The sequence below is a fragment of the Zalophus californianus genome, chromosome 14, assembly GCF_009762305.2.
Source record: "Zalophus californianus isolate mZalCal1 chromosome 14, mZalCal1.pri.v2, whole genome shotgun sequence".
NCBI lineage: Eukaryota > Metazoa > Chordata > Mammalia > Carnivora > Otariidae > Zalophus > Zalophus californianus.
The window spans coordinates 18,166,170-18,193,599 of record NC_045608.1 but is presented as its reverse complement, the minus strand read 5'-3'; the positions used below and the strand labels follow the sequence as shown (position 1 = coordinate 18,193,599).

At 55.2% G+C, this 27,430-nt stretch overlaps 2 protein-coding genes across 2 annotated transcripts in view; one reads left to right on the top strand and one right to left on the bottom strand.

Annotated features, from left to right (window-relative positions):
* MYO1H (myosin IH) overlaps positions 1 to 26,751 on the bottom strand; it is a 134,402-nt gene extending 107,651 nt beyond the window's left edge. Inside the window, exon 1 of the mRNA XM_027575612.2 lies at positions 26,681 to 26,751. The gene's annotated coding sequence lies outside the window, so the exon portion shown is untranslated. The remainder of the gene's footprint in view (positions 1 to 26,680) is intronic.
* FOXN4 (forkhead box N4) lies at positions 204 to 26,151 on the top strand. The gene is made up of 9 exons (XM_027575616.2): positions 204 to 625; positions 14,582 to 14,727; positions 16,704 to 16,828; positions 16,931 to 17,041; positions 17,353 to 17,480; positions 18,101 to 18,197; positions 19,216 to 19,423; positions 21,434 to 21,817; positions 22,873 to 26,151. Exons 1-9 carry the CDS (start codon positions 501 to 503, stop codon positions 23,130 to 23,132), a joined length of 1,584 nt encoding a protein of 527 aa, XP_027431417.1. The 5' UTR covers positions 204 to 500; the 3' UTR covers positions 23,133 to 26,151.
* Positions 26,752 to 27,430: the final 679 nt, after the last annotated feature.

Below are 27,430 nucleotides of genomic sequence, written 5' to 3'. Positions count from 1 at the left end.
GTTTTCCAGCCAGGGCATGTGGCATTTCTGTAGGCATTTCCAGGGCGGGAGCCCTGCGGGGATTATTCCCTTTGCAAGTGGGAATTTGGCTCCCCCAGAGAAACATACATGACACATCAAGCTGTCCTTTTTTTTAAAAAAAAAATTTTATTTTCAAAGTGATCGTAACTGAGCTGCGGTTGAAAATAGGCTGGGAAGGGAATCTGGTTTTTCTGATTCCTATTTTGCAAGTCCACATTTTCCAAGACTTGACATTTGGATTCTAGAGCCTTCCTCTGCCCTTCCCCCATGAATTCGAAAGAACCTGCAATTCCATTCCATTCTCTTCTTTTGCTTCTGAATTCCTGTAGAATTGTCCTGGGAAAGTGACCTGTGATGCCCAAGAAATCTCTAGTACCACTTTTTTTTTTTTTTTTTGGAAGTGTTCTTCTAGTTGTTTGAGTTCCATCCTTCTGAATTGTGGGAAAAACTGAGTTTCTGCCCTGTCCACATCGTCACTGATGGGAGCTTTGTTTTCTGCTTGTCTTTTCCCCAAGGAGATGATAGAAAGTGACATCTCATCCATGATGTCAGGAATTATTCGAAACTCAGGGCAAAATCACCACCCCTCTCCGCAGGAATACAGGTGAGGGTCTCTTCAGCAATAACAAACGATATATTTTTAAATTGTGTAAAGTGTTTCTGTGCTGTTTATGGTTTCTGCCCAAGAACTATCATTACATTAAATTCTGTGATTTTGCGAGAGAGGGAGATCTCAATTTCAAAGTTGGCCTCTCTGAGGGTGTCTGGGCTTGTGGCCTGGGGCAATGGGACCCCTCACAGCCCAGTCTTTTGTCTCCTCCAAGGGACGTTCCCTCCTGGGTGAGAAACGGGGCATCCTGGTGAATGTTAAGATGACAATAGCAGCGATTGCTTTCCCTACAGTGGCCCTAACAGGGCTCCAGGAAATGCCCTCCAAAAGCTTTGCGGGGGGGGGGGGGGTTGTGGTGGTGGGAGGAATTGGCTTCCATCCTCAGTGGATGCTGCAAAAGTTGTGAGTGGTAACTCCGGAATTCTTAGCCTAGCTGTATGATTTTCAGCAAGTCCCTTGCCCTCTCTGGGCTTCATTTAATCATCCGGTAAATGATGCTCTTGAATTAAGGTCTCTCGTGGGCCTCATGTATTTGAGGAATAAATTTGGTGGAGTCTGAGGCCAAAATAAATGAATTCTTGAGACAGGAGGAAGCGAGATGCAAATGAGTGGGGGAAGCTCCGCAGAGTCCTTTGCCTTTTTGTCTTCAAACCTCAGAGCTTGAACGGCCTCTAGGGGGTCAACCAGTTCAGTCCCCTGCTTTTACAACTGGGGAGACTGAGGCCAAGAAGGGAGAAGGGGCTTGTCCAAGGTCACACAGCAAAGAGAAGGAGGAGAAAAAGGAATGGTTTGGAGGTCTCCTCCCAGCGGCTCTCCCTTGAGCCCTGGAGGCCTGACCTGGTTCCCAGTGCCCCACCCATCAAGGCAAGCGTGGTGTCCATGGGTAGAGGGGGCACAGCCCAGACTATGCAGTGGGGACAGGCCAGGGGCTGGCCTGGGAAGAGCAGGCTGTCACCTCAGATCAGCCCTGTTTACCCAGGGGCTGGCTGTCTGGCCTCCTGGGGGCCACTGCAACTCACCAGCAGTGCCTTCTGGGGCCAACTGCAGCCCCCAATTAGAGGGAGGTTGCATCCTCGGGGCTGTGGGCCTGGAGGCTGCCTTCCAAGATCCAAATGAGACGCAAATTCAAACAGATATTTGCTGAGAGCTTGCTGTGTGCAGATCTGGGACCGCAGATGTGTGCCAGGCGTGCGGCAGCCTGTGAGCGCCTACTGTATGCCCAGCTGGGGAGGCTGCTCTGATGAGCCTCCACTGTACAGGTGAAGACCTGAGGCTTGGAGCAGTGAAATGAAATCTTTAACCAAGATCACACAACCACGGACCTCTGGGCTTCCTGCCAGCCCCAAACGGGTTTAAATAATGGCAGGTAGAGCGGGGGGCATCCTAAGTGTGTTAGGAGCTTGGGCTGTGAAATCAGTTATGATGCCAGCTCTTCCGGCTGTGTGGAGCGGTCTGCATTTCCTCATCCATAAAATGGGAATAGAAATAGTACCCACTGCATGGAGTTATTAGAAAGATTAAACAATAATTTCCAACTTGGCCACTTGCCAGGTGCTTGATCCTGGGCAATTTCACTTCTGAACCTTCATTTGTTTGTGCAGCCAGGAGCATAAAAGCTACCTCTCGCCGGTTTTGAATGCAATATCTATGAAAGTGTCTGGCACCCAGAAGGCCCTCCACGAATGGGGGTGGATCTCCCTCTGTCCTCCCAGCTGGAAGCCGGCAGGGGTGGGGGGGGGAGCCAGAGCTTCCCTGCGGGGGCCCGCCTGGAAAAGCTCAGAACCATAGAGCCTTATTGTTGCCTTAAAGCGCCCCGTAAAAGCACCAGAGTCAGGGAATCGGGGTGAGAAGGGCAGCTGCTCTGGAGTCGGATGTGTGTGCAAGTTCAAAATCCAGCTTTGGACAAGTCACGTGTCTTTGCTTGAGTTTCCTTGGCTTTCAAAGGAGCACGATTAGGGCACATCCCTCATGTGGCTGCCAGAAGGACTGAGTCAATTTTATAGCGCAAGAGACACAGAACCAGTAGTTGCTCTTGTTCTTACGACTTAGTTCCTATCAAGATTCCAGCTTTCTGCGAGAGAGGGGGTCTTTGGAGTTCCTTGGACCCTCACCTTCTCCCAGGTACTGCCCAGCAGGGGCTCCCACCCGCTCCAAGCCTTGGGGGTCTCAGTCTCCTGTGTCTTGGCCAGCCCAGCTCAGAAACTGTCTGGGGGCACCAAGCAAGCAGTTCCTGTCCTGAAAGAGGGCAGGGGAGGCAGTTAGCTTACCAGTAGGGGTGAGGGGGGACCATCAGTGCCTACCCAGTTCCCTGACCAGCCGGCAGGGGTGGGGCAATGGAGCAAGGAGAAGCAGTCCAGCATCAGCCCCGGATCCAGGGTTGCCGGGACGTCCTGCCTTTTCTGTTTGCCTGGATCCGGAGCGTTCTTGTGTTCTCTAGCTAGCACACCCAGCAGGCAGAGTAGTCATGAGAAGAATTGCAGCTGGTGGTTTCTTAAGGCTTCACTACCTGTACCACAACCATCCCCAGGAGTGTAGCCCTCCTGTGCCCGGTTCGCAGACGAGGAAACCAAGGCCCGACCTGATTAACTGGCTTTACAGGATGACACAGCTAGTTATGGGTAAAGTGGCACTCGAACCTGAGGCTGTCCCACCCACAGGGTATCGTGACCAACCCCCCCCTGCCCCCCCGCATCATGCCCCACGGGTGAAGAACACAAGGGCTGGAACAGAATAAGTTGCTCTACCACTTTGCAGCTGTGTGACCCTGGACAAGTCGCTGTCCCTCTCTGTGCCTCACTTTCTTCATCTGTGAAATGGAGCAACTAGAGAACCCAGTTCACAGGTCGTTGGGAGGATTCTGCACTTTGATCAAGAAAAGGTGTTGGGCCAGGCCTGGGATAGAATGCTTTCTCATGGAGGGGAGCTTTGATGATCATGCAGTGCCTTCCTGGCCCCTTCCAACCACTCCCATTTTTCTCCCTGAATAATAGCCTAGGAGAAGTTTATGGGCTTCTCATTCCCTCTCTCACATCTCCAGGGAATGGCTCCAAGGACCACTCAGGCTGCTGGTCCGGCCTGGTTCCAGCCCCCATGCAGCCCTCCACACAGCCCTCCATCCCCAAGGGCCGCCTTTGGCCGTTAGCTTTCAATGGCTGTGTGCGGGGAGGGAGGGGGCGGGGGCAGGGGACAGCAGCTGGAGGCTGCCCTGCCCCCCTGGGAGAGTCAGTGGCTGGGCCTAGACAGCAAATTGGCGGCAGCCTCCCCGCCTGTGACGCTGGGGACTGGGGCCAGGGCCAGGGGCAGCCCTGACCCTGAGGACAACAGCAACAGCTCATGTTGGATGCGAGTTAGCCAGTTTTCCTTTGGCTCAGGGCTGGGAGGGAAGTCTGCTCATCGAGGTTCTGCAGAATAATGAGTTACTAAGCACCTACTGTGTGTCAGAAACCCGTGAAACTCCTTAGGAGGCACACCATCCTGTTTGATCTTCATAGTAACAACCGTGACATTAGGTGCTGGCATTATCCCAATTCACAGACAAGGAGACTGAGGCCTGGAGTCATGACATGTCCCAAGGCATACATTCAGGAAAGGGCAGGAGAGCAGGTTCCAACCACCTTCCCCAACTTTGGGAACTTATCCTAGGCATCAGGTCCAGCCACCTCCTTTTACAGGTTGGGCAACTGAAGCCCAGAGAAAGAAGGAAGACTGCTGTCTCCTTGGACCCTCACCTTCTCCCAGAGCCATGTCCCTCCTCTAAGATGTGGGCAAAACCCTTCCTCTCTTTGGACAGTGGTTCTCTCATCTCTGAACCACAATGCCATGCACAGGGTGGATACTTAATAAATATTCATTGGGTAGATGGCTGGCTGGCTCAATATCACGTGAGAAATAACACGTCCACAGAAATGTAGGGAGGTTTATGCTCAAGTGATGACAAAATCCTGCCGTGGGGGACCAGGGTGGGCAGATGCCACCTGCTTTTCCTCTCAAGCCCCCCACTGAGCTGCGTGTGCCGGATGGTTTCACACCCATATGAGTGTGGCTCTGCCCATTGGTTGTGGCCTCCTTGCAGGGGGGAGAGTGGGGGCTCCATCTGTCAGGGGCGGTGAGGGTCCCAACATCCATACACCCCTTCTCCCTCTGGTGGCCAGAAGCTCCTCGGGCTACCTTGTAGACAAGGAAAAGAGAGGTAGCCTTCCTGGGGCGGGGGGGAGGGTCCAGCCTTCCTTTGGGATCTTGGGTTCCACCCCAAGAAACATGTGCACACACATACACAAACCCACCCCCCACCCCCCACCCCCGCCAACTCTCCCACCAAGTCCCAGCCAAATTCTAGAAAGGAAAGATTCTCTTTTCCATGCTCCTAATCAAATCATTTCATACTATGCTCACTCTTGGCCCTATTGGGAATTCCGGAGCTTGCTAAACAGCATTTGGTTTTCTTTTTCCTGTAAGCGGTTACAAAAGACATTACAAAAGCTATGTTAGCTAAATAAACACCGCCATGAAATGCTTAATCCCCTTTGTGTAAAGGTTGGATTAGAAACAGGAACAGTTTGTGGTAATGTAACAATTTCCGACGAACCACATCTCCAGGAGGCAGGTAAGACCTCCTTGTTGTAATCAGAGCGGAAGTGACGTCCCAGGGCTGGATGTGCCTCTGCCCCCTGCTCTGCTGGGATGGTGATCTGACTCCCCAAAGACAGTATTTGCTGTCCTAGTGACCATGCAAGGCCAGAGGAGGGGAAAAAAGGAACGTGGTCTTAGCACCTGCGGTATGCTGGGCCGTCTCTTATACATTATTTGATCTTATCCTCACAGCTGCCCTCCATGGCGGAAACGATTATGAGAATGATTCCATTTTACAGATGGGAAAATTGAGGTGCAGAGAGGTGAAGTGATTTGCCCAAGGTCACATAGTTACAAAGGGGTTGAAATGGGATTTGAGCCAGAAAGGGATGTTTTCTTCCACTGCACAATTACTGCAGCGACTGTAAGGAACTCCAACATAGGCAATAGAGTTAAATGCGGGCTCTGGACTTGAGCTCTGTAAGCAAAAATCTCCGCAGAAACTGTAATCCATCCACAGATACAGGTGGCCCACTGCAGGCACTGCCGAGCTCCTTAGCAAGGGCTTTTACCTTTACCTGGAAATTTTACCTTTATAGCAACAACAGGCTATGGCCATGGGGGTCCAGCTCACCTTGGGTGGACAAATATTTGTCAAAGATTGAAAGCTCTGGGTGTAATCAGGTATAAGACAAAGTCATCCCTGACCTCCGGGAGTTTAGTGTCTAGAAGGCGGGGGTAGGCAACGCCTGAGTAAAATTAATGGGTGATCTCAGGTGTCTATGCTATGTAGACATTAATGGCTCTAATCATTCCAGGGAATGGAAACACTGGGAGATGCTGGACTGGTCTGGGAGGGTTTCCCGGGGTGGGGGTGTGGCTAAGCCTGGCAGGAAATGGATAGAGATTGGGCAATGCAAATTACATTATAGCTGGGCGGGGCTGGGCTGGGCGGGGCTGGGCTTGGGTATCCTTCCACCTTCTCTTACTCCATCCAGCAAAGATACAATAAATGCCCACAGGGTGCCAGGCGCTGTGCTGAACAAAACACGGGGCCTCCCGGTCCTTGCCCTCTTAGCGTGGAAAGACTAGAAACATATGTAAACGCATACCTCCTTGAAAAATGCTAAAGGTTCTGCAGACACAGACAGAAGGGACCACCAGGGGTGTGGGTAGCCAGGGCGGATCTCTCAGAGGAGGGAAGATTTAGCCTGAGACCAGAAGCATGAGGAGGAGCCAGGTGCAAATGAGTGCATGGACGGGCATTCTGGGCCTCGGGAACAGCATGTGCAAAGAGCACTTAGAATGTTTGGCGAACTCAAGGATAGGCAGGCTGGCTAGAGCAGATCAGATGAGGGCATGAGGGGAGGGGTGGGAGGCGGCCAGGGCCAGACCACGGTGAGGAGCTGGACCCTTACTCCCCTAACGGGTTTTAAGGGCAGGGCCATGTCCTCATGTCCCTTTCGAAAGGTCACTCTGACTGCTAGGTGTTAAATTCATCCATTCCACAAATAGTTGTCTAGCACTTGAGCCAAACGCTGTTCCACACCCTTCCTGTGGTTTACCCTGAACCAAGAGGCAGGCCCTGTGTTCCCCTCTATTCTGCACATGAGGAAGCGGAGACTCACGGGCATTGAGCTACCTGCACAAGGATCTCTGTCAGGAGTAGAGCCAGAACCGGAATCCAGGTGTCCCTGGGCTCACCTCTGCTGTGCCCTGCCTTCCTGGCTCAGCTCCCATCCCTCCAGTGACATGGCTGATTAGTTAAGGATGTTGTTAATTAACGTTGTCAGGTTGGTCCCTTGGGTAATATAGGATGGCAACCGTGGACTCCAGCGGTGTCTCACTTTGCCCAGGGTCACCACAGCGTCCCCTGAGCAGTGGCCCCGTCACTACAGAGGCACCTAGCAGATCCTTCTAAAAATGAGGATACTGACTTACCCTTCCTGCCCACAGCTTGATTTATTTCAGCTAAACTGGCAGAGAGACTAAGTAAAGAGGCTCCGGGGCGGGTGGCTTAAGCCCCAGCTCTTTTGCTTACATGCTGTGTGGCTGAGGGGTATCCCTTCCCCTCTCTGAGCCTCAGCTATCCCATCTGGGAAATGGGTTTGCTAAGGAGCCATCCCACAGGCTTTTGAGAGTTGAGGGTGGTACAGACCAAAGAGGGCTGGCAGGAAGGTAGGCACGCTAGGGGGCAGATCTTCCATCCTTTGCATCCGTAGGTCACTTAGAAAGTTATCTCCTTGGACAGAGGCACTTTTGTGTACTTGCCACCCAGCCTGGCAAGTAGGAGTTCAGGAAATATTTATGGAATGGAGCAGATACTGACTGAGTGTCAGACACTCTGCTAGTGGCTCTACCCGTGGAGCCCACTCTGCTGAATGCATGCTCTTCAGAAGATGTTTATAATCATGCAAACCACCACCATGCAATGCATGCAGATACGCTGGGCACCCCACCTGCATCATCTCATCAGTCCTTACAACAAACATCCTGTGTGCAATAGCACCCCATTGTGCAGATGAGCAAACTGAGGCCCAGAGAGGCGACTACTGCAGACCAGTCTCAGAACTACTAAGGAGCTGTGTGGGATTCAAACCCAGGCCTGGCTGACCCCAGAGCCGACACTCGTCCCCACTACTTCGAAATGCCCCAGAGAAAGCAACAGGCAGGGGGTGGGGGGGTGGCGAGGTGCGCAGGCAGGACTCCAGGTCCCTAGCTGGGATTGGGCTCAAGAGTGTGGCATTGCAGAGGGCTTGGGGACTTCCGATGAGCAAACTCACAAGGGCACACAGATGAGACATGTAGAATGACCAGCACATAGTAGGCACTTGGAAAAGGTTGGCAGATAATTATACTGGTGATAGACTGTTCTTCTGACGTTGATTTCCCCGGGGTACCGCCTGGCTCCTAACAGGGTCTAACCACACCCCTCCACATCCCCCCACTTCCTTTGCAGTCCCCCACCCTGAGTGGCCCTGCAGGCTGTGTGTCCGTCCCAGTGGCAGCCCCACTGAGATAGAAGGGGCTCAAACCCGTGGTGTTGCAGATGGGGAAATTGAGGTGCTGGGGCGGGTACCTGAGGCCATTGGCCAGAGGCTGCGGAGGCAAATTCTCCTGGCTCGGCCTCACCTGTCCTATCTATAAACAGGGGTGATGACACCCGCCCCAGGAGTGTGTGTGTGTGTGTGTGTGTGTGTGTGTGTGTTATAAGGAAAAGATGGGTGTGGGGTGGGGAGCTGTTGGGGAACCACTGAATTCAGAAGGGGACTGGGGTGCCAGATAGGTCTTTTTACTTTCATTTTGCGCCAAAAGCTCTGCACTCATTAATGAGGACACCCTATTGCTGCCAAATCCCCCACTTGGTTTGAGAAGGATGCACTGTCAGGGGTCACCTCTGGGACCCCTGAACTAATAGTTAAGCCTGATTTTTTCAGCAGAAACCTCGATGTTTCATCTCATCTGATGCTAATGAACTAGCGTCATGTTCTTGACTGTCACTTTAGGGTAGATGCCTTTATTGTTCCCGTTTTCTACACTGAGGCCCAGAGCAGGTGACCCTCACTCGGCCAGTAATGTTCAGGCCCTGGTCCACCAGCCTTGGTTTCATGCCAGCTCCTAACCACTGTCCACTCTGCCACTGCTGCTTTACATATGGGGAAACTGAGGCCTAGAGAGGAAGAGGCACTTGCCCAAGATGATAGAACTTTAGAAATGTGACCAGAGGGTTTACCTGCAGACTGCTTCCATAAGTTAGAGGGTCTTGGCATCAAAGGGAACTTGGAGGCTGCTTGGGCTCATCTTTCGTCCAACAGGGGCCCGACCGTCATCCCTTGACTCCTTCTTGAATGCCCCCCACGACTTTGTGAGCCGCCTTAGTACAAGGTTCCCATTTTTATAGAGCCCTCCCCTGTAACTTCCTCACTGGTGGGAGGTAAGGTGGGGGGAGTCTTTTATAATGAAATGTACTAAAACAAAAATTCCATGAAATCAGCTCCTGAAATTTCCCAACCTAAATCAAATTTCCAATTTTGAGGCAATGTGGAAACACCACAGATTTTTCCATCGTGATTGAAAAAAATGTTCCAGACCATCACCGCCTAGTAAGAACTTTCTGTGGTGATGGAAACGTTCCAATTCCTTGCTGTCCAACATGGCAGGCACTGGCCACGTGTGGCCATTGAGCACTTGAAATGTGGCTGGTGTGATGAAGAAACTGACTTGATACTCTTGTTTAATTTTAGTGAACTTAAATTGAAAGAGCCACATGTGGCTTCCTATTGGCTAGCACAGTGCTAGAATTTTCTAGAATCTACAGAGCCCATTTCTTCAACTCTTCCCCGAGGGCCAGGGAGAAAGGACAGTGGGGGCTGTAACCAGCCCAGTCTGTGGCTGGGGGACCCTAGACAAGCCTGTTTCCCCCCATCCTCAGTGTCCCCATCTGGTAAATGGGAGGTGGTAACGGTAACCACACCTGCCTGATCAGGCTGCGCACACACAGCAGGGACTCGCCTACCCCAAGCCATGCCCACAGGCTTTTATAAAATTAAATAAAATTAAGCTGGGCCTTTCACTCCTGCCTGGGCTTGGTGTGTGGGGGGGGAGTGGGGGCATCTGGAAGGCTGGGTCTGTTTGTTCATTTGTCTGGTCCGTGAGGACTTATTGAGCACCTGCTGTGTGCCCGGCCCTGTACTGGGCTCTGGGGGTACAGCTCCTCCCTCAGGGGGTACAAGGTTCCCTGCTTCAGCATCAGGTTCTTCCGGGGGAACCTGCCCCAGCCGTGGACTCAGCCCTGGTCCTGGCTTCCTCCCTGCCAGAACTGGGGGGTCACTGAGAGCTGGTGGGTACAGCCCCTGTCCTCCCTGGAGATACCTCCTCACCCAGAGACTGAAAAGACAGATCTCGAGAGAGTGAGCAGGAGGGGTCTTGGGAGACCCCAGGACAGTGGGGCTGGATTTCGCCTTTTCCTTTGAGTTGCAAATGTCCTGTCCTCTCCCGGCCGAGGGGAAACCCACTCAAGAGACTGATACAGGGTCACACATACACACACCCCAGGGAGGAATCCCAGACGCTCGCAGATGGCAAATGTTCCACAAAGCCCCGTCACCTTGACACCACCAAGCCGGCTCTGGGGGCGGCGACAAGGAACTGCTGCTATCGCTGTCCCTTGTACCCATCTGCCAGGTGGGACAACTGAGGCTGGGGATTAAGCGCCCTTCCGAGGGCCTATGGCTGGAAAGCCAGAGCGGTTCCCAAACCAAGAAGTCTTTCTCAGGTCACAACTGCTGAGGACCCTGTGGTTTACGCCATTTACAAGGAAGTGCTAGGAGAGAGCAAGAATGGGGCAAATGGGGGCAGCTTTAATGAGGGAAGTCTAGGCCTTGGGGAGGGGCAGGTGGCGGGGGTGCTTTACACGGCACCGTGGACAGAGGGCCGGGCTGACACGCCTCTGCAGGGAGCAGAGGAGGGGAGAGAAGTAGACAGGGGTGGTTAAGGACCCAGGCCCGGTAATGGGGATGGGACCCATGTGGGGCCTGGCGCACTGCCTCCCAGTTCCTGTGACACACAGGACGGAGGGTGCCTGAATGCCGGGTGATGAGGCCGCAGGATGTGAGCCAGGCTTTAGGGCCAGCCCCCCGGCCCCCACCACAGAGCTTCGGGGTGTCCACATCCGTGGCGGGGCCAGGCCTGTGTTCGAAGTTGAATACACACTGGCCATGGGCTCCTCAAAACAACCCAGGGAGATATGGACAGTCATGCTCGCATTTTCCAGATGAGAAAATGGAGGCCAGACATGACTTGTCTGAGGTCTCCCAGCCAGGGGTCACCAGGACTTGAATCCAGATTCGTCCAGTCCAAGCTTGCCCTGTGCCCGAGACCCTGTCACACCACCTTGGTGTCCTTTCCCTGGCGCTTTGCTGAGAGGTGCTAAGATACAGCTTCCCGGCCCCACAGCTCAAGGGCGGGACCCCACGCTCTGGGCTGGGTCTTGAACTCTGTATTTGAACCCGGTCCTGGGCGATGCTGGTATACACAGCCCCACCTGAAAGCCCCGGGATGATGGAGGCAGTGGGGGCCTTGCCCCCAGGGGCCATCTGATTCTCTGCCTGTCCTGCTCCAGGAACAGCCTGGGTTCGAGTCCTGCCTGGCCTTAGCTTCCCCATCTGTAAAGTCGGGCTGCCTGCACCCTGCCCCTGTCCGGAGGCTGTCGCAAGCCCTCAGGGAGGCAGAGGCTGGTGCTGTGAGTGCTACAAGTTCTGGACATGACAGCCATTGTCACACCATTCTTTGGGTTGGTGCCCTGGGGTCAGCTTATTTCAACCAGCCAAGCAGACATTTAAGTAGCACCACTGTGTGCAGGGACACAGGATGATACGGGGCTCACAGGCCTCAGCGATCCAACAGGCCGGGCAGGGGACGCGAACTCACTGCCCCTGGCACGGTGTAGGGAGCAGCTAGGATGCAGGGAGGTCCCTGAATTGGGTTCAGGGTGACAACGACTTCTCTCGGAGGAGAAGCCGCTCCTGGGCTGCAATGAGCCCACACGGGCAGCCCGGAGCCCTAGCCCTGGTCTTGCTCTGGACTGTGAATTGGAAGCGAAGTGCTTCCCTCCTAACCTCAGTTTGCCCGTGGGTCAATTGAGGGGTGGGGTCAGATGATATCTGAAGGCACTTCGGCAGTAAGAAGCCAGAAGACAATTTGCAATGAGCCTCCAGGGGTGGGCACCGTTTTGGGGCGGTGCGGGGAGGAAGCAAAAGGGGGGCATTCCTAGCAGGGGGAATTGCTAAGGCATGGCGGTGGGACTGTGCTCGGGCGTCCCGGGGAGGGGGGCGTGGAATGGACACCGAGTGGCCGCAGTAGGCTGCTTGTGCTCCTTACGGGTGGGGGGCGGGGGCGGGGGAAGACAGAGGAATGGAGAACCAGGAGGGGGCACACAGAGAGCAGGACAGAAACGCACAGAAGGACAATCAGAGTAACACCATTTACTCTGCCTTCTATGCGCTGAGCGGCATCGTTAACCTTCTGCGACCCTCCCTTCATGGGGAAGCGGGCTCCGGGCATTTAAGTGACTGCTCGGGGGTCTCAGTGTCTCTGTCTGTAAAATGGGGAGAGAGCATACAGGAAGTGCTCAATAAAGGGGAGCCGCTAGCTGCTGCAGCAGTAGAGGCGGGCCCGTGAGACCACAGAGCCGAAAGCTTCCATGGCCTTCCAGGCCTCCGGGGACCTGGCTACTATTAACATTAGTGTCGGGATGAATATTAACGGCAGCTGAGTCAGACACCGTTCCAAGGGCTTACGTGTGACCACCCGCGGGATCCCCATGACCCCCTAGGAGAGAGGAAGCGTTATTAACCCTATTTTACAGATGAAAAATTGAGGCTCAGAGAGGTCAAGTCCGTGGCCCTGGCACACAGGTAAGTGGAGCCTAGGATTAGACAGACGCCAGAACCCAAGCTCTTAACCACCCTGGGGACGGTCTGTCAGAGTCACCGGCCGCCAGAGACTCCGCTTGCACCCAGAAAGCCAGTCTGTTTGCGAGCCCCCCCCAGCACCATTCAGGGGGCTTTGGTGGAGCCCCGGCTTCAGAAACCTAACAGCAGCAGCTCACCTCCGTTCCTCCCTGCTGCTCCAGTGCCAGACAGAGCAGCGGGGGCAATGGGGAGCTACGGCAGCTAGTGGAGCGGGAGCAGGGTTCCCACCACCAGACTCTGGGAGGTCGGCCAGTCGTGCGGTGGGTGGGGACTGGCCAGACACCCCCTCCCCCGTGCAGTGGGCGTCGCACCAGGCCCTGCCCCTCGGCCTCACCCCAGGGTCTCCACGGGCCCAAGGGGACAGATGGCATCGCCCAGGCCTGGGCCGTGGCTGTCACCCGCCAGATGAGTTACGAGCAGGCTGCAGGAGTGGCAGCCGGGGGTGGGGGGAGGGCAACAACAATGGCATGGAGACCCCAGGACAATGGGGGCCACGTGCCATGGGGGGCAACAGTCGTTTGTTGCACAATGGGCCGCCGGGGGACAGCAGCTAGGCCAACTGCTGCTGCTGACACGGCCGGCCGGGTTTTCAAATCGTTTCCAGGCCCTGTTTTCCTACAAGGCAGCCAATGGCTGGGGCAGCCCGACGGTCACCTGATGCCAGCCTGCTGGGCTGAGGGCCCAGGCCCCTGCAACAAGGAGCAGCTGTGGCCATGGCAACGCTAACTGTGGCCCTAAAACAGAAGGAGAGAGAGCACGGGCGAGGTGGGAAGGAGCAGGGAGACAGAGAGGGACAGCAAGACAGCGCGGAGACAGCACTAGCTGGGGCGGGCCCGGGGGTGGCAGAGGCCGATGCCCCACAGTGGGGTCCCCCCTGTCCCGTGCGTGACAAAGCCAGAGGCTGCGCTGATTTCTCTCGCCCCCTTTCTAGGAAGCCCCGAGACACTTACTCTGGAACCGTGGCTCTCAGAATGTGGACTGTGGGCCTCTGGGCCACACACCAGGGAGATCCTGGCCTGCAGGGCTTGGGGCAGGGTGGAGGCAGGCGTGGTGGGTCTGGCCTGGGCTCTGGGCCAGTTTGCAGCCACCTTATCCCGTGGACGAGATGCTGCCGGGGGTGGGGGGGCCCAGTGCCCTTGGAGCCGTGTGGCAAGCATGACTTTAGGGGTGCTGGGGAGGCCTGCGTACCCCACACCGGGGGACCTGCCTGCCATCCTCAGCGGGCAGCCTTTCTCCTTCTGTGGAGAGTGGTGGTTTTGCTCATGAGTCTGTTGAGGAGTGGTGGGCGTGGGTCCAACAGGAGGTCTCTGGGGGCTGCCTGGGGGCGTGGTGAAGAGCTCGGGCTACACTCGGGCCCTGAGCCTGGGTCCCCGCCCCACCGCTTCCTGTTACGTGTGGCTTTGGGCAAGTGCTCCCCCGAATGTAAGAGGGGCACATGGGTGTATCCTACCTCTCGGGGCTGCTGCAGGGATTAAACAGGATTGAAAAGGACTGTGCCTGTTGAGCCCTGAGCCCTGCACCTCAGTTTCCCCATCTGTAAAATGGGAATACTACTAGTACTACTACCGTTTGCCTCGTGGGGTGACCAGGAGTTAAATGGCTTACTACCTGTGAAGGATTTGATGTGGTGTCTGGCACGTAGTGAGTGCTCAACAAACATTAGTGTTTATTATTTTTGGGGTAGTCAGGGGCTAAGGTAAGATGTAGTAAACAAAGGAATGATTTGAGGATGTGTGATCTGGCTGCCAATGGGGGGGATCCTGGGGCCATGCCCAGCCCCGGGGATGGGCAGATGAGGGCAGCTTGGGGAGGTGAGGGGCTAGGGGGTGATTCCAGAGGTGGGGGGGGAGTCCCCCCAGGAGCCGACCTGAGCTCCCCGCCCCGCCCGAGCTCCTGCCCCTCCCTGCAGGCTCCTGGCCACCAGCAGCGATGATGACCTTCCCGGGGACCTGCAGTCGCTATCGTGGCTCACAGCAGTGGATGTGCCACGGCTGCAGCAGATGGCGAGTGGCCGTGTGGACCTGGGTGGCCCCAGTGCACCGCACCCACACCCAGGTAGGCGCAGGAGCTGGGGGGGGGGCATGAGGGTGGTGCAGGGGAGGGGCGACGCCCAGTACTGCCCCCCACCAGCTGCGTGATTGGCCAGCTCGCTCACTCTCTCTCTCTCTCTGGGCCTCTGTTTCTGCATCTGTAAAATGTGATACCTTCCTCGGAGGGATGTGGTTCATTCATTTGCTCACCACCGTGTGTCAGGCTGTGTGTGAGCTAAGGTTTCAGTGAAGAATAAAGGCAGCCCTGCCCCTTCCCTGCTACATCATGAACAGCTAAAGCAGTCGGCAAACTATGGCCCGCGGGCCAAATGCAGCCTGCACCCTGCAGCCTGTTTTTTGTATCGCCCTTGTGTTAAGAATGGTTTTGCGTTTTTCAAGGGTTGTAAAAAACCCGAAGACAGAAACCATATGGCTGGGAAAGCCTCAAATATTTGCTACCTGGCCCTTTACTGAAGAAGTCTACGGAACCCTGACCTTCAGAGGGATGATGCGTGGGAAGTGCCGACGGTCCTGGCACATAGTAGGTGCTCAATCAATGGCAGTCGTTGCAGTCACAGCAAGTGGACTGAATATTTAGAGACACAGAAAGGGTTGAAAACAATCATCACAGGACACTAAAAGTACGAATAGTTGAAAAATTAGGGTCTAGGAGTATTTATTTCATTGAACAAATTGTTCTTGGCCAAAACATCCAAAGCAGGGGTCAGCAAACTCTTTCTGTAAAGGGCCATGTAGTCAATATTTATTAGACTCCGTAGGCCGGATGGTCCCTGTGGTGCAAGCCCAGCCCCAGACGATATAAATGAACGGGTGTAGTTGTGTACCAATAAAACTTTCTTTACAAAACCATGCCACAAGCTAGATTTGGCTTGCTGGCCATAGTTTGCCAAACCCTGATCTAGAACCTCCAGCTCTGTGACCGTGGGCAAGTACTTTCTTCTCTGACCTATTTCCTTATCTGCAACGAAAAGGATAGCAGAGCTGCCCTCCTGGGGTGTTGAAAAGACTCAATGCCTAAAGTACCTTGGACACACAGTGGGTGATGTATGGCACGCAACAGACAGGAAGCGTGAAAGAAGGAAGCCCCTCCCTTCTCCGCTGTGCGGCCGCACCCCCCCCCCCCCCCCCCCCCCCGTGCTCCTGTCTCTATGCCAGGTGTCTGGAGCCCTGAGTCATATAAGACGTGGTCCTAGTTCTCAGGGAGCTGAGGGTCTGGTCTGAGAGAGGGCAAGGCAGACAGACCAAAAGCACCACGGATGAGCCCATGTGGCAGCCAGGACTCAGAAGACAGCTGAGGGGCCCCGAAGGCTTCCTGGAAGAGGTGGCCCCAGGGCAGGATCATCTTGCAGGTCAACTTGGTTTAATCTAGAAGGTAGCCCCAAAGCAGAATGGTTCAGTGAGGATCTGTGATAGATTAGCAATGTCTGCCCCGGGCCTAGGACGGGTGGCTGGCATGCGGGCGTGAGTGCATCTGCTAGTCCTGAGCTCATCCTCAGCAGAGGGGCAGGGCTTGGCAGAGGGAAGAGGAGGCACTGGGGAACCAAGGCATGATTCTGAGGAGGAGAGCTGAATAATGAATTGATGTTTTAGCTTCATGATGGACGAGAACCAAGCTATTAATGACATTATCGTTATTGTTACTCATATTTATCAAGATGTTGTCCTGTAGCCAGCAACGTGATAAGCACTTTATAGACATTACTGCATCTAAACCCCCACAACAACTTCACACGTAGGTGATCTCAGTAGCTCCACTGTATAGATGGGGAAACTGAGGCTGGCCCCCGGTCACACAGCTGGTAGGAAGCGGCGGTTCAGCACTACACTCCAGGGCGGTGATTTGCCAAGCGCCTGCTATGCACCTGGCCCCGAGGGTTGGGGGCAGGCTCCATCCTCTGGTGGTGTCCAGGGACGGAGCTGCTCTGCCTGCAGACCCCGTTCCTCCAGCCCGGCGGGCATCTCTGTGCTTCCCTTTTGCAGGTGCCTTGGCCAGGGCGGCTGACATGCGCGTGGGAGCCACCCCAGGTGCCCTGCTCCACAGCGCGGCTGGCATGGTCCCCCCAGTCATGCTAGGTCTGGGCCCCATCGCCAATCACGGAACCAGTGTAAGCGCCACAGCATGGGTCAGGGAGCTGGAGCAGGGGTCCTCCAGGGCTGGGGTGCCCCACCTTCACCCTGGCCTCTGTCTCCTCTTGCGGCCCCTGCAGATGAATCAGATCCCTGTGGGGGGCCAGCCCTCATCCGGCCTGCAGGACGCCCCACAGCTCTACTCACCTGCCTCCCAAACACAGTTACCACCCCCCACAGGCACCCAGCAGGTACGGGGGGCTTGGAGGGGCCCTGGACTTGGAGACACACATCCCTGCATTGGACTGGCCAGGGATCCCGCTGAGCCTCAGTTTACTCCCCGGCAACATGGGGATAGCATTCCCCATGCCCATGTCATAGAGTCATTCACTGGGTTCCCTAAATCCCCTGCAGGGAGCAGAGACAGGATTGTCTCCTGGGGCCGGCGACTTCACATCTTGCTAAACAGCATCTCCTAAAAAGTGAGCCTGGGGTGGGGTGGGGTTCCTGTGAGTGGCTTATGCTCTCTCTCACCCTCTCTCTCTGCCCTGCCTGTGGGAAGTGCCCTCCCATGGGCCTGTACAGCTCCCCGTTTGGAGCACGGCCTCCCTACCCCCAGCCCCGCATGGCTGTCCATTCATCTCAGGAACTGCACCCCAAACACTACCCCAAGCCCATCTACTCATACAGGTGAGGTCCAGGGTGGGCCGGGGCCGTGGGAGGCTCGGGGAGGAGAGGGGCGAGGGCTGCCTTTAGGACAGCTCAGACTTGCAAGGGGGGAGCTTTTGGCGAGTGGGGAGCCCCCAGGTGGGATGAGCTCTAGGAAGGACCCTCATGTGCTCAGTCAGCCCTTAGGGTGGAGAACCCACTCCAGACCCTGAGCCCGATGCTCCATTCTGTCACTCACGAACTGTGTGGCCTTGGGTAAGTGGCTTGGCCTCTCTGAGCCTCAGTTCCCTCTGATGTAAAAAGCCATCAACATAATAACATTGTATACCCCATAAGATTGGGGGGTGGCGGTAAGCAGCCTAGTTAAAGTCTACAGGCCCATAGACATTAACTATGAGGAAGGGATAAAGAGAGGAAAAGAGTTTTCTCAAATTGGTATCACTGTCTGAGCTCAGGGTCAAGGAGAAGGGCAAGGGGTGGGCAAGATGTAGGGCCATGAAAAGGTACCAGAGCTAACACAGTTTGAGTATGGAAGGGCTGGTATGGTGGGGTCAAGCAGGGCAGACTTCCTGGCAGAGGGGACCTTGGGCTGTCAGCCTGAGACACCTTTACACCTGGCCTGCCCCATCCTTCGCCTCCAGTTGTCTGATCGCCATGGCCCTGAAGAACAGCAAGACAGGCAGCCTGCCTGTGAGTGAGATCTACAGCTTCATGAAGGAGCACTTCCCCTACTTCAAGGTGAGGGGCCCCAGCCCAGGGTAGGGGTGCTAGAGCTGCTCCGGCCTCTCCCTCACACTACCAGCATCTGGGACTGGTCCCAGGCCAAACTGGGTCACTGTCTTAGGTCCCCAACGATGTCCATAGACCCCCGTACCTGTGCATTCACACAGACATGGCCAAAGAAGGCCAGAAGGAGGAAGGGCCATTTGAGCTGGACTCTGCCCAGAGAAGGAATTCACCAGGCATCGGGGCTGGGGCGGGGGGGGCGGGCAGAGGGTGGTGGGGCCAGCCTAGTGACTCCGCACAGACTCCCTAAAACGTACTGATGCAGAACACAGACGTGGCGAGAGCTGTTGCCTCTCTGAACCTCGGTTTGCTCATCTGCAAGATGGGGAGAATGGTACCCAGCTGGCGAGGTGAGTGAGGGCCCTGCGTGTAAAGGGCCTTGGCAGCTCCTGGCGCATGGTTGGCCATCAGTCACGTTTTTTTTCTTGGCATCAAAGCAAAATAAGGAGCAGGTGGTCAGAGGGTACCAAGCTGCAGGGTCCCTGATGTGGTCAGTGTAATTAGCAGAAATATCGCAGACAGTGGTGTGTGCGTGTGCGGGGGGCCAGGGATAGAATGTGAGGTGCACTGTAGTATCTGGCTACCTAACAATAAAGTGTGAGCATTTAAACATGATTGGCTTTGAATACACTTGACCAGTTATCCGCGTGTTAGCATCCCCTCTCTTGCTTCCTGAGGAGGAGAGAAAGAGGGGACAATTCGGCATCCCTGAGCCTGTTCTCACGTAGTAACTGTTGGCTGGAGCTGACGCGTGGTTGCCCCTTTAACAGGGCGTGGGCCCTCCGGTGAGCCACAGTCCCCACCAGTCTCTCTTGTCTTCCTAACTCAAGGCTGGCCATCGGACTGTCACTTCACCCTGCCACCGTCGTGCCCTTGCCCCTTGACGCCTGTGTCTGAGATGCCCCCGGAGAGGGAGGGCTTACGGGGAGGTCTCTGAGGGAGTCTCCTACGTGTCCATTTGTCCCCACAGACGGCCCCCGACGGCTGGAAGAACTCGGTGCGACACAACCTGTCCCTGAACAAGTGTTTCGAGAAGGTGGAGAACAAGATGAGCGGCTCCTCTCGTAAGGGCTGCCTGTGGGCCCTGAACCTGGCCCGCATCGACAAGATGGAGGAGGAGATGTACAAGTGGAAGAGAAAGGACCTTGCCGCCATCCACCGGAGCATGGCCAACCCCGGTGAGGCCTAGACACCCCCGCCGCCGCCCACGCCACACGTCCCCGCCTCCGCGTCCGGTCCAGCCTCGGGTCCCAGCCTCGCTGGTGGGGACACGGGCGCCTGGTGAACTTTCCTCCTTTCCTCCTGGGAAATATGCCTCCCCTGGGGCAGGTCCGCTGAGGGACCTGGTCAGAGGCCTGCGGAAAACTGTTCAGTCTCCCTAAGCAGCCCCTAGTTTCTCACAGAGAAATGCCAAACTAAACAACCACAGGAGGACATCACTTTCTTACCACGCCTGCCGCCCTGGCATCGAGTTTTAAAACAATAAAATAATAAAATAGTAACACCCAGTAGGGGCTAAGATGCAGAGAAACAGGCACCTTCATATATGATTGGTGGGAATCTCAGTTAAACTTTTCCAGGGCAAAATAATATATAAAAACCCTGCAAACCACTCCCCATTTTTTTGGTTGAGTTATTTTACTTCTGGCAACGTATGCTGAAGATATTAAGGATTTCAACAAAAGGTTTATAAACAAAGTTATTTGTCACAAAATTTTTATTATTTTAAGATTTTATTTATTTGAGAGAGAGAGAGAGCATGAGCAGCGTGGAGGGGCAGAGGGAGAAGCAGACTCCGCGGAGCAGGGAGCCCGATGTGGGGCTCAATCCCGGGACCCTGGGATCACGACCTGAGCCGAAGGCAGACGCTTAACCCATTGAGCCACACAGGCGTCCCACAAAATTATTTCTACTAGTAAAAAATTGAAAGCAATCTAGACTTCCTGCAATAGGGGATTAAATAGATATAATGTCATACCATGCAAGGATGAGAGACAAAACTATTTTTGGAATAGAAAATAGTACTCCCAATTCAGTAAGTGAAAAAAGACAATATAACACAGCCTAATCATATTTTAAAATGTATCTTAAATGCACATATATTTATATATGTGTGTGTACCCACTCCTTTATATTGTATGGATTTATGAGTGTGTACACATAGAGACTAGAAGAAATAAGCCAGACTTTTGACTGTGAATGAAGAGACCACTGATGATTTTTATATTATTCACAGGTTTCTGTATTTTCTAAATCTTCAACCCTGTTCATGAATCACTTTTATATTAGAAAAATATATTGCATCTGCTTTTTTTTTTTTAATTAAGAGATGTGAAGGGGAGGGACATAGAGGTGACATCCATTGGAAAATGTCAAATGGAAGCTTAATTCCACTCAGCCTCAGGCCTGACTCTGTAGGGATCATCATGCTTGAGGTTTGGGTATGAAGGCTCAGAGATGAATAATTCAAAAAAGTGAGGAAAAGGGGACCATGGCACAATCCCATAGGTCCTCAGTGGGGCAGGGAGCCCGACGCAGGGGCTCAATCCCAGGACTTGGGGATCATGACCTGAGCCAAAGGCAGACACTTAACCAACTGAGCCACCCAGGCACCCCTAAGTGGGCCAATCTAACTGGGTGCCACCCTAAAAAGGTCCTGGGACCCTAGTGGTTCAGTCTCAAATTGGTTTTACATTCAAGGAGACGCAAGCCAACAGCCAAGAATAATTTCAGAGTAATCACTTGTCTTGTTTGTAACCAAGAGCATTAAGGAGGATCCGACTCTTAACCCACAGTAACACTTCTTAATGTCGCTTCAGTAGCAGGGAGTGGCTAGGACCCCTTGTGTGCTCATAAATTTTGTCCTGATGTTGTGGGACTTGTATTCTCTGCCTTAACCTCCTCTTGCAAGGCTGTTAGCTTCAAGGGATGTCCTAGAGCTATGGCATTGTCCCAAAGAGAGGAGCTACTGTTATCATGGGAGGCTCCCTCATTCCTCAAAGACCCTATGCAATCTGTGATTTCATTGCATTTCCCCAACAACACTGGGCAGAATGTACAGTGCCCTCTCATAGATGAAGAGACCGAGGTTCAGAGAGTCCAAGGGGGTTGCTGGGGTTACAGGCATGCTAACACTGGGGCCTGGGAACTGCAGGGTGGCTTCTGAGGGACCTTTCCCTTGCCTGCAGAGGAGCTGGACAAGCTGATCTCGGACCGACCGGAAAGCTGCAGGAGGCCTGGCAACTCCGAGACCACTGTGCTGACTCACGCCGCCACGGTGGCCATGGCCCATGGCTGCCTGGCTGTCTCCCAGCTCCCACCCCAGCCCCTGATGACCCTGTCCTTGCAGTCAGTCCCCCTGCACCACCAGGTCCAGCCCCAGGCACATCTGGCCCCAGACTCTCCCGCCCCGGCCCAGACCCCACCCCTGCACGCCCTGCCGGAACTGAGCCCTAGCCCCCTGCCCCACCCTGCCCTAGGACGGGCCCCCGTGGACTTCATCAACATCAGCACCGACATGAGCACTGAGGTGGACGCCCTGGACCCCAGCATCATGGACTTTGCCCTGCAGGGTGAGGCTGCAGGAACGGGGGTGGGGCGGGACAGAAGGGGATGGTGGGGGGTGGGGGCTGGAGGGCCAGAAGTATGGGGGAGGGCAAGGGAGAGGAGATCTGTCGGCATTTACCCCTCAGCTCATTCCTTGGACAAGTACTCCCCAACTGCCTCATGCTGGTGAATTCCAGTAAGCGTTTCATGAGTGCTTACCGTATACCAGGCCTCGTGCCAAGCACTTCGTAGCCATCACCCGCATCCCTGCAACAGTCCTGGGAGACCATTGCTATTTCCTGTCCCCATTCTGCCACTAAGGCGATGAGACACAGAAGTGAGGTCATTGACCCGAGGTCAACCGGCTAGTAAGTGGCAGAGCCCCAGGTGTGTCTGACCCCCAGCTTTTACTTAGTAACTGCTTCAACGTGCGTGTGCCAACCTCAGGCCAGGTCACGCTCTGACCCACTGCCTGCCACTCGGTCACGCTTGACACAAAGGAGCTGAACGAACGAATGCAAGGACAAGGGCCTCATGATTCGTCTGCTCACGACACGGGCACACCTCCTGAGAGCCAGCCAAGGGCTGAGCGCTCCTCCCTGCCCTCTGGGAGTTCCGAGTCTAGAGAGGGAATGGACTGGTTAGCAGGTTTGTGAGTTAGCTCGTGAGGGAGTTATTTACAGCTGTGAAGTGGGTATATTCGGCCCTCCCCGCCTGTCCCCCTGGATTATTGTGTAGGGAAATCGCTGTTTTTGTCCCCTGGCTGGGCCGTGATGGGACCCCTGAGGGAGAGTGCCTGCTTTCCACACATCCCCCTGTTGAAGCCTCGGGAGGCGGGTGGGGGGAGGTCTCTGATCATCTCCATTTCATCCCAAGGAGCCGAGGCTCTAGGACAGAAGCCTGGGATGCCCAGTGGGAAAGGGAGGGCTGGGGGCTGGAACTTGGTTTCTCCATGCCCCCTCCCCTGCAGTCCCCGACTTTGAACCCCGCGCACGGTCTTTGCCTCTTCCTTAAGACAGGACTTGAACTCAGGTCTGTTTGTCACGAAGCCAGCTCACCCAAATGCCTTTGTCTTTGAAAGGGAACCTCTGGGAGGAGATGAAGGATGGGGGCTTCAGCCTGGACACCCTGGGGGCCTTCGGAGACTCGCCCCTTGGCTGTGAGCTGGGGGCCTCGGGCCTGACCCCCATCTCCAGCGGCAGCGACCAGTCCTTCCCAGACTTGCAGGTGACAGGTCTCTATGCCACATACTCGACCCCAGACAGCGTGGCCACGTCAGCCACCACCTCCTCCTCCCAGTACCTGGGCGCCCCGGGGAACAAGCCCATAGCCCTGCTTTGAGGCGACGGTCTCACCTGCTCCCAGCCCCTGGGCCCGGCAGAGAGCTCCCGGAGCCTGGTGTACCTGGAAGCAAGGCCTCTTACACCCTGTTGGTGCCCCTGGCCCCCTCACACCTCCACAGGAGGCCTTTTGGGGCCTCCCCAAGTCAGAAGGACAGAGGGGAGTGGACAGGTGCGCCAGCTTCCCCCGGCCCCAACGCTCCTCCCAGAGAGTGACATCTGAGAACAAGATTTCTCCGGCCTGCATCCCCGCCAGGCTCCTGAAATGACCCGCGATCCCCTTTGAGATGGGACGCGTTGGTGCACCACGGAAACTCCTCCAGTGGGGAGGCTCTTGAATTTATTCCTCTGGGACTGAGCATCCACCCCAGCCCCCAGAGCCCAGGCCCCGAGGCCTGGAGCAGAACTGGCCGAGTGGCCAGCTTCCCTTGGCCTGGCCTGGGCTGCACTCCGAGGCGGGTGCCCGCCCCCCACCCTCCAGGCCCGCTCCTCCTGCAGGCCGTTGCACACGAGAGACCCCTGCGCCATGCCGGGCCCTGGGCCCCCGTGTACATTTATTTATATTTATTGGAGCCCCTCTGCACCATCTCTTCGAAGCCGGCCCCGCGGCCTCTGGAATGAGAGTCCCCGGTCCCTGCCTGCATCCGGGTAACCCTAACTCCCAAATTTCTCCAGGACATCATGACTCCCAACCGGCTCTTAAGCCCTTTTGCAGCCTTGGGCTGCTTTTTAGAACAAAAAGCACTTTGGATACTATGGAACATCCTCTTTTTCTAAATTGGAGACCAGAGACGGTTCTAGCCGCTGGGTCATGATTTGGATCTCTTCCCACATGCACCCGGGAGGAGAGGTGCCCCACACCGCTCGCGGCGGCTCGGGGGCTTTCTAAGGGCAGATCGGGATGGGAATGGGAAGAATGGCGGGGGCCATTTGTGCTGGAATTTAAGATACATGTGATGTAAAAAGCAAACGGAACCATGTAAAGCTTGCCCCACGCGGTGAGGGAGGGCTGACAAAGCTGCAATGCAGAGTATTTATTGGCACTTGGTTGCCTATTCATTGCCCTATGGCCATTTTTATGTATTTCTCTTTTTTTTCTCTTGTTACCAATTACTGATTTTGCAAGTGGCGGATTCTGCCGACAGTGGGTTGGAGGAGGGACAGGAGCCTGTGTCGGCGGGGACAAGAGAAGGTAACTCGGGATCTTCCAGCCCAGTCGATGCCGAGAAACTGCAGTGGTGGCTCAGACCACTGTCCTCTCTTGACCAACTGGACATTTGGCTCCTGTGTCTGGGCGTTCCCAAACCCAAGGGCCAGAAATTTCCTCAGCCAGCCGCCTGGAGGGCTCAAGGTTGGGGCTTGTCTCAGAGGACCATCTTTATTTAAGTACTTGCTACCTAGTTCTGGAACTTTCTGCCGAGCAGCCATCATCTTTAGACACAGTCTGGTGTTGCCCATCTGAGCAGGACCGCTCAGCGCCTTTGTGTGATGTGACCCCCCCCCCCCCCGACAAGTTAAGATGTTTGAGTTGTTGTTAATGAAGACCCCGCATTTGGGTGACGCCAAGACTCTGTGAAAGTAGTGAATAACTGTTTTTTATCAATAAAGGCTGAATGGCAGCCCTGTGGCTCAGAGAGAGGTGTGAGGGGGCGTGAAGGACAAAAACGCCATTTGTCACTCACCGCTCACAGGTGAGGTCCCATTTACAGATGGGGAAACTGAGGCCCAGAGAGGTAACACCACAACAACACTGTACCCAGGTGTCTGATGCCAGGTTCCCATTGGAGTTTGTCATTATTGGGAAAATTAGCATAGCCATCATTTACTGGCCCTCAGTGTCAGGCTTTTGGCAGGCATCCCTCAGGCAGGGATGTGAACTCCATTTATTGCTCAGAAAGCAGAGGCTCAGATCAGCCGAAGAGGTAGGACTGAGGCCCTGTGTGTCAGACTCCAGAGCTAGAGCTCAGTGGTGCTGCCTCTGGTGCATTCCTGGGGTCAGAGAAGGTTACAAGGTGGGAGCAGATGCACCCTTTTCAGCACCAGGCCCTCCTTCAATCCTCGTTACGACCCTGCCAGGCATGGCTTCGTCACCGCACCCATTTTGCAGATGAAGAAACTGAGGCTCAGGGAAATAAAGGAATGTCTTGCCACCCAAGATAACAGCAAAAGGGTGCATTAATTAGGAGTCGGTCTAGCTCTTCAGCCCTCCTGGAGAGTGGCTTGCAGCCTCACTGGGGAGACCAGTCTGTGCATGTGTGACAATTAGCAGGAAAGGAAGTGTAGGAGGCTGATGATGGGGAAGGGCAGACGGGTCCCACCTCAGTGGAAACCACGCAGATGACAGGGAGAGACTCCCCCCGTGGCTTGGCTCCACGGTGGCCCTGTGACCCAAGCCTGGCCAATGAGCGCATCACTGCCCCCACCGCCCTCAGTGACTGGTTGGGACTGGAATGACCCAGGCCATGTTGGTCACAGCAAGTGGGCATCACCCGGGGACTTTGTAGCAGCTATAGGACAGGGCCGCCACGTTGGAGGGTGAAGCCTCGTATGCACAGAATCGAGGCAAAAAGGTCACAAGCTCTCAGCCAGAGCCCCAGTCACAACCCGAGCGTTACCTGCGCAGGGGCCGAGCTGACCCTGGAAGAGAAAGCACAAAGGAGAGACCGGAGGAATGAGGCTTCATGGAGGCTCTTTCTGCAATTGGTCAACTCCGGAGAAAAATACTCATCATTGGCCACCCTTTCAACACCAGCTGTGTGCTACATGGAGCTAAACACCAGGAAGCCGCTCCTGACTAGTCCAGCTCAACCACCCACAGAAGCAGGAGATGGTCCCACTTCCCAGATGAGAAAACGGAGACTCAGCTCATGATTGTGCAGCTTCTCTCCTCCTTCCGGGGGAAATCACCCACGTTCTAACCTCAGAAAGAGCAATGCCACCGGCCAACACGTACGGGGGCTTACTCTGTGCTCCGTGCACTGCGACACGGCCTATTTCATTTATCCTGTTCTCTGGGGGAGGGTGGGGGGGTAGTTGCCGTCTACCCTGGGAGGCAGAATAGCGGCTCCCGGACAGTGGCCACACCCTAATCCGGGGACTTGGTTGTGTTACAGCAAGGGCAGCGAAGGGAGCAGGCGGGATTAAGGTTGTGTATCAGCTGCCCTGAATCTAGGGAGAGTCTCCTGGATTATGCAGGTTAGCCCCGTTGTAATCACAGGATCCTGAGACGTGAAGGAGGGAGGCTCAGTGTCAGCTCTGAAGAGGCCACCTTGCTGGCTCTGACAATGGAACGGGGCCTCTAGACACTGGAAAACACGAGAAAACGGGCTTTCCCTCGGAGCCTCCAAAAAGGGCCACAGGCTTCACAACACCCTGATTCTAGCCCAGCGAGACCCGTTTCAGACTTCCGATCTCCAGAACTGTCAGAGAACACGTTTGTGTGGTTTTGAAGCCACGAAGCTTGCGCTCATTGTGACAGCCGCTGCAGGAAACAAACAGCCCATTTTACAGAAGAGAAAACTGAGGCTCAGAGAGGCGGAGCCCGCTTACCTGTGATTAGTCAGGGCGGGAGGTGGGGCTCCAAAGGCGCTCTGCTTCCCGCGCCGGCCGTGTATCCATCTCCTGGGCTCGGCTCTGCTGGCACCACCCGCTTGCTGGCCGGAAGTGGGGCCGAAACTGAGGGTTCGACCCCAGGTCTGCCGATATCCCGGCCCTTTCCGTGGCATCGCCCTGCCTCGTGGAGCATTTGCTCCTGAAGGGCAGCTGCTGGAGGTTCGGAGAGAGGGAGAGAAAGAATGGACACAAGACGTAGGAGAGGAGATGAGGAAGTAGGTGTTGCCTCCTCTGGTCGATGCCGGTTCCTCCTCTGGGTGCGAATGCGGAGCCTCCCAGCCCCGGGGTCTCAGCGCCCCCACCTCCAGTCCAGGGGCAGCAGGCCGAAGACCAAACTGGCGGAAGGCAGGGCAGCCAGGGCAGGAGCCGCTGGGTGGGCGGGGGAAGCAGGAGGCCCAGGGAAGGAAAATTTAAAGGCGCACGCGGGTGAGGCTGCATGTCCCCCCGCCATCCTGTGGGAGGGGTGCAAGCAAAAAGGTTCAACGACTTCTGAGTTAAAACTGCTTCTAGGCTTGACCTGTAAGGATGGCTGCTATAGAAACGAACCAAAAAGCCGGTACATGTTGGGGAGGATATGGAGAAACCAGAATCCTCATGCCCTGTCGGTGGGAAGGTAGGACGGTGTAGCCCCTGCGGAAAACAGTACCCCGTCTTCTCCAAAAGTGAAGCATAGAATTGCCGTTTGGT

Coding starts and splice junctions, on each gene's coding strand:
- FOXN4 (XM_027575616.2), top strand. CDS start 501: ATGGGAGCTTTGTTTTCTGCTTGTCTTTTCCCCAAGGAGATGATAGAA. Junction 19,424..21,433: donor CCGGAGCATGGCCAACCCCG/GTGAGGCCTAGA, acceptor CCTTGCCTGCAG/AGGAGCTGGACAAGCTGATC. Junction 21,818..22,872: donor CATGGACTTTGCCCTGCAGG/GTGAGGCTGCAG, acceptor TGTCTTTGAAAG/GGAACCTCTGGGAGGAGATG.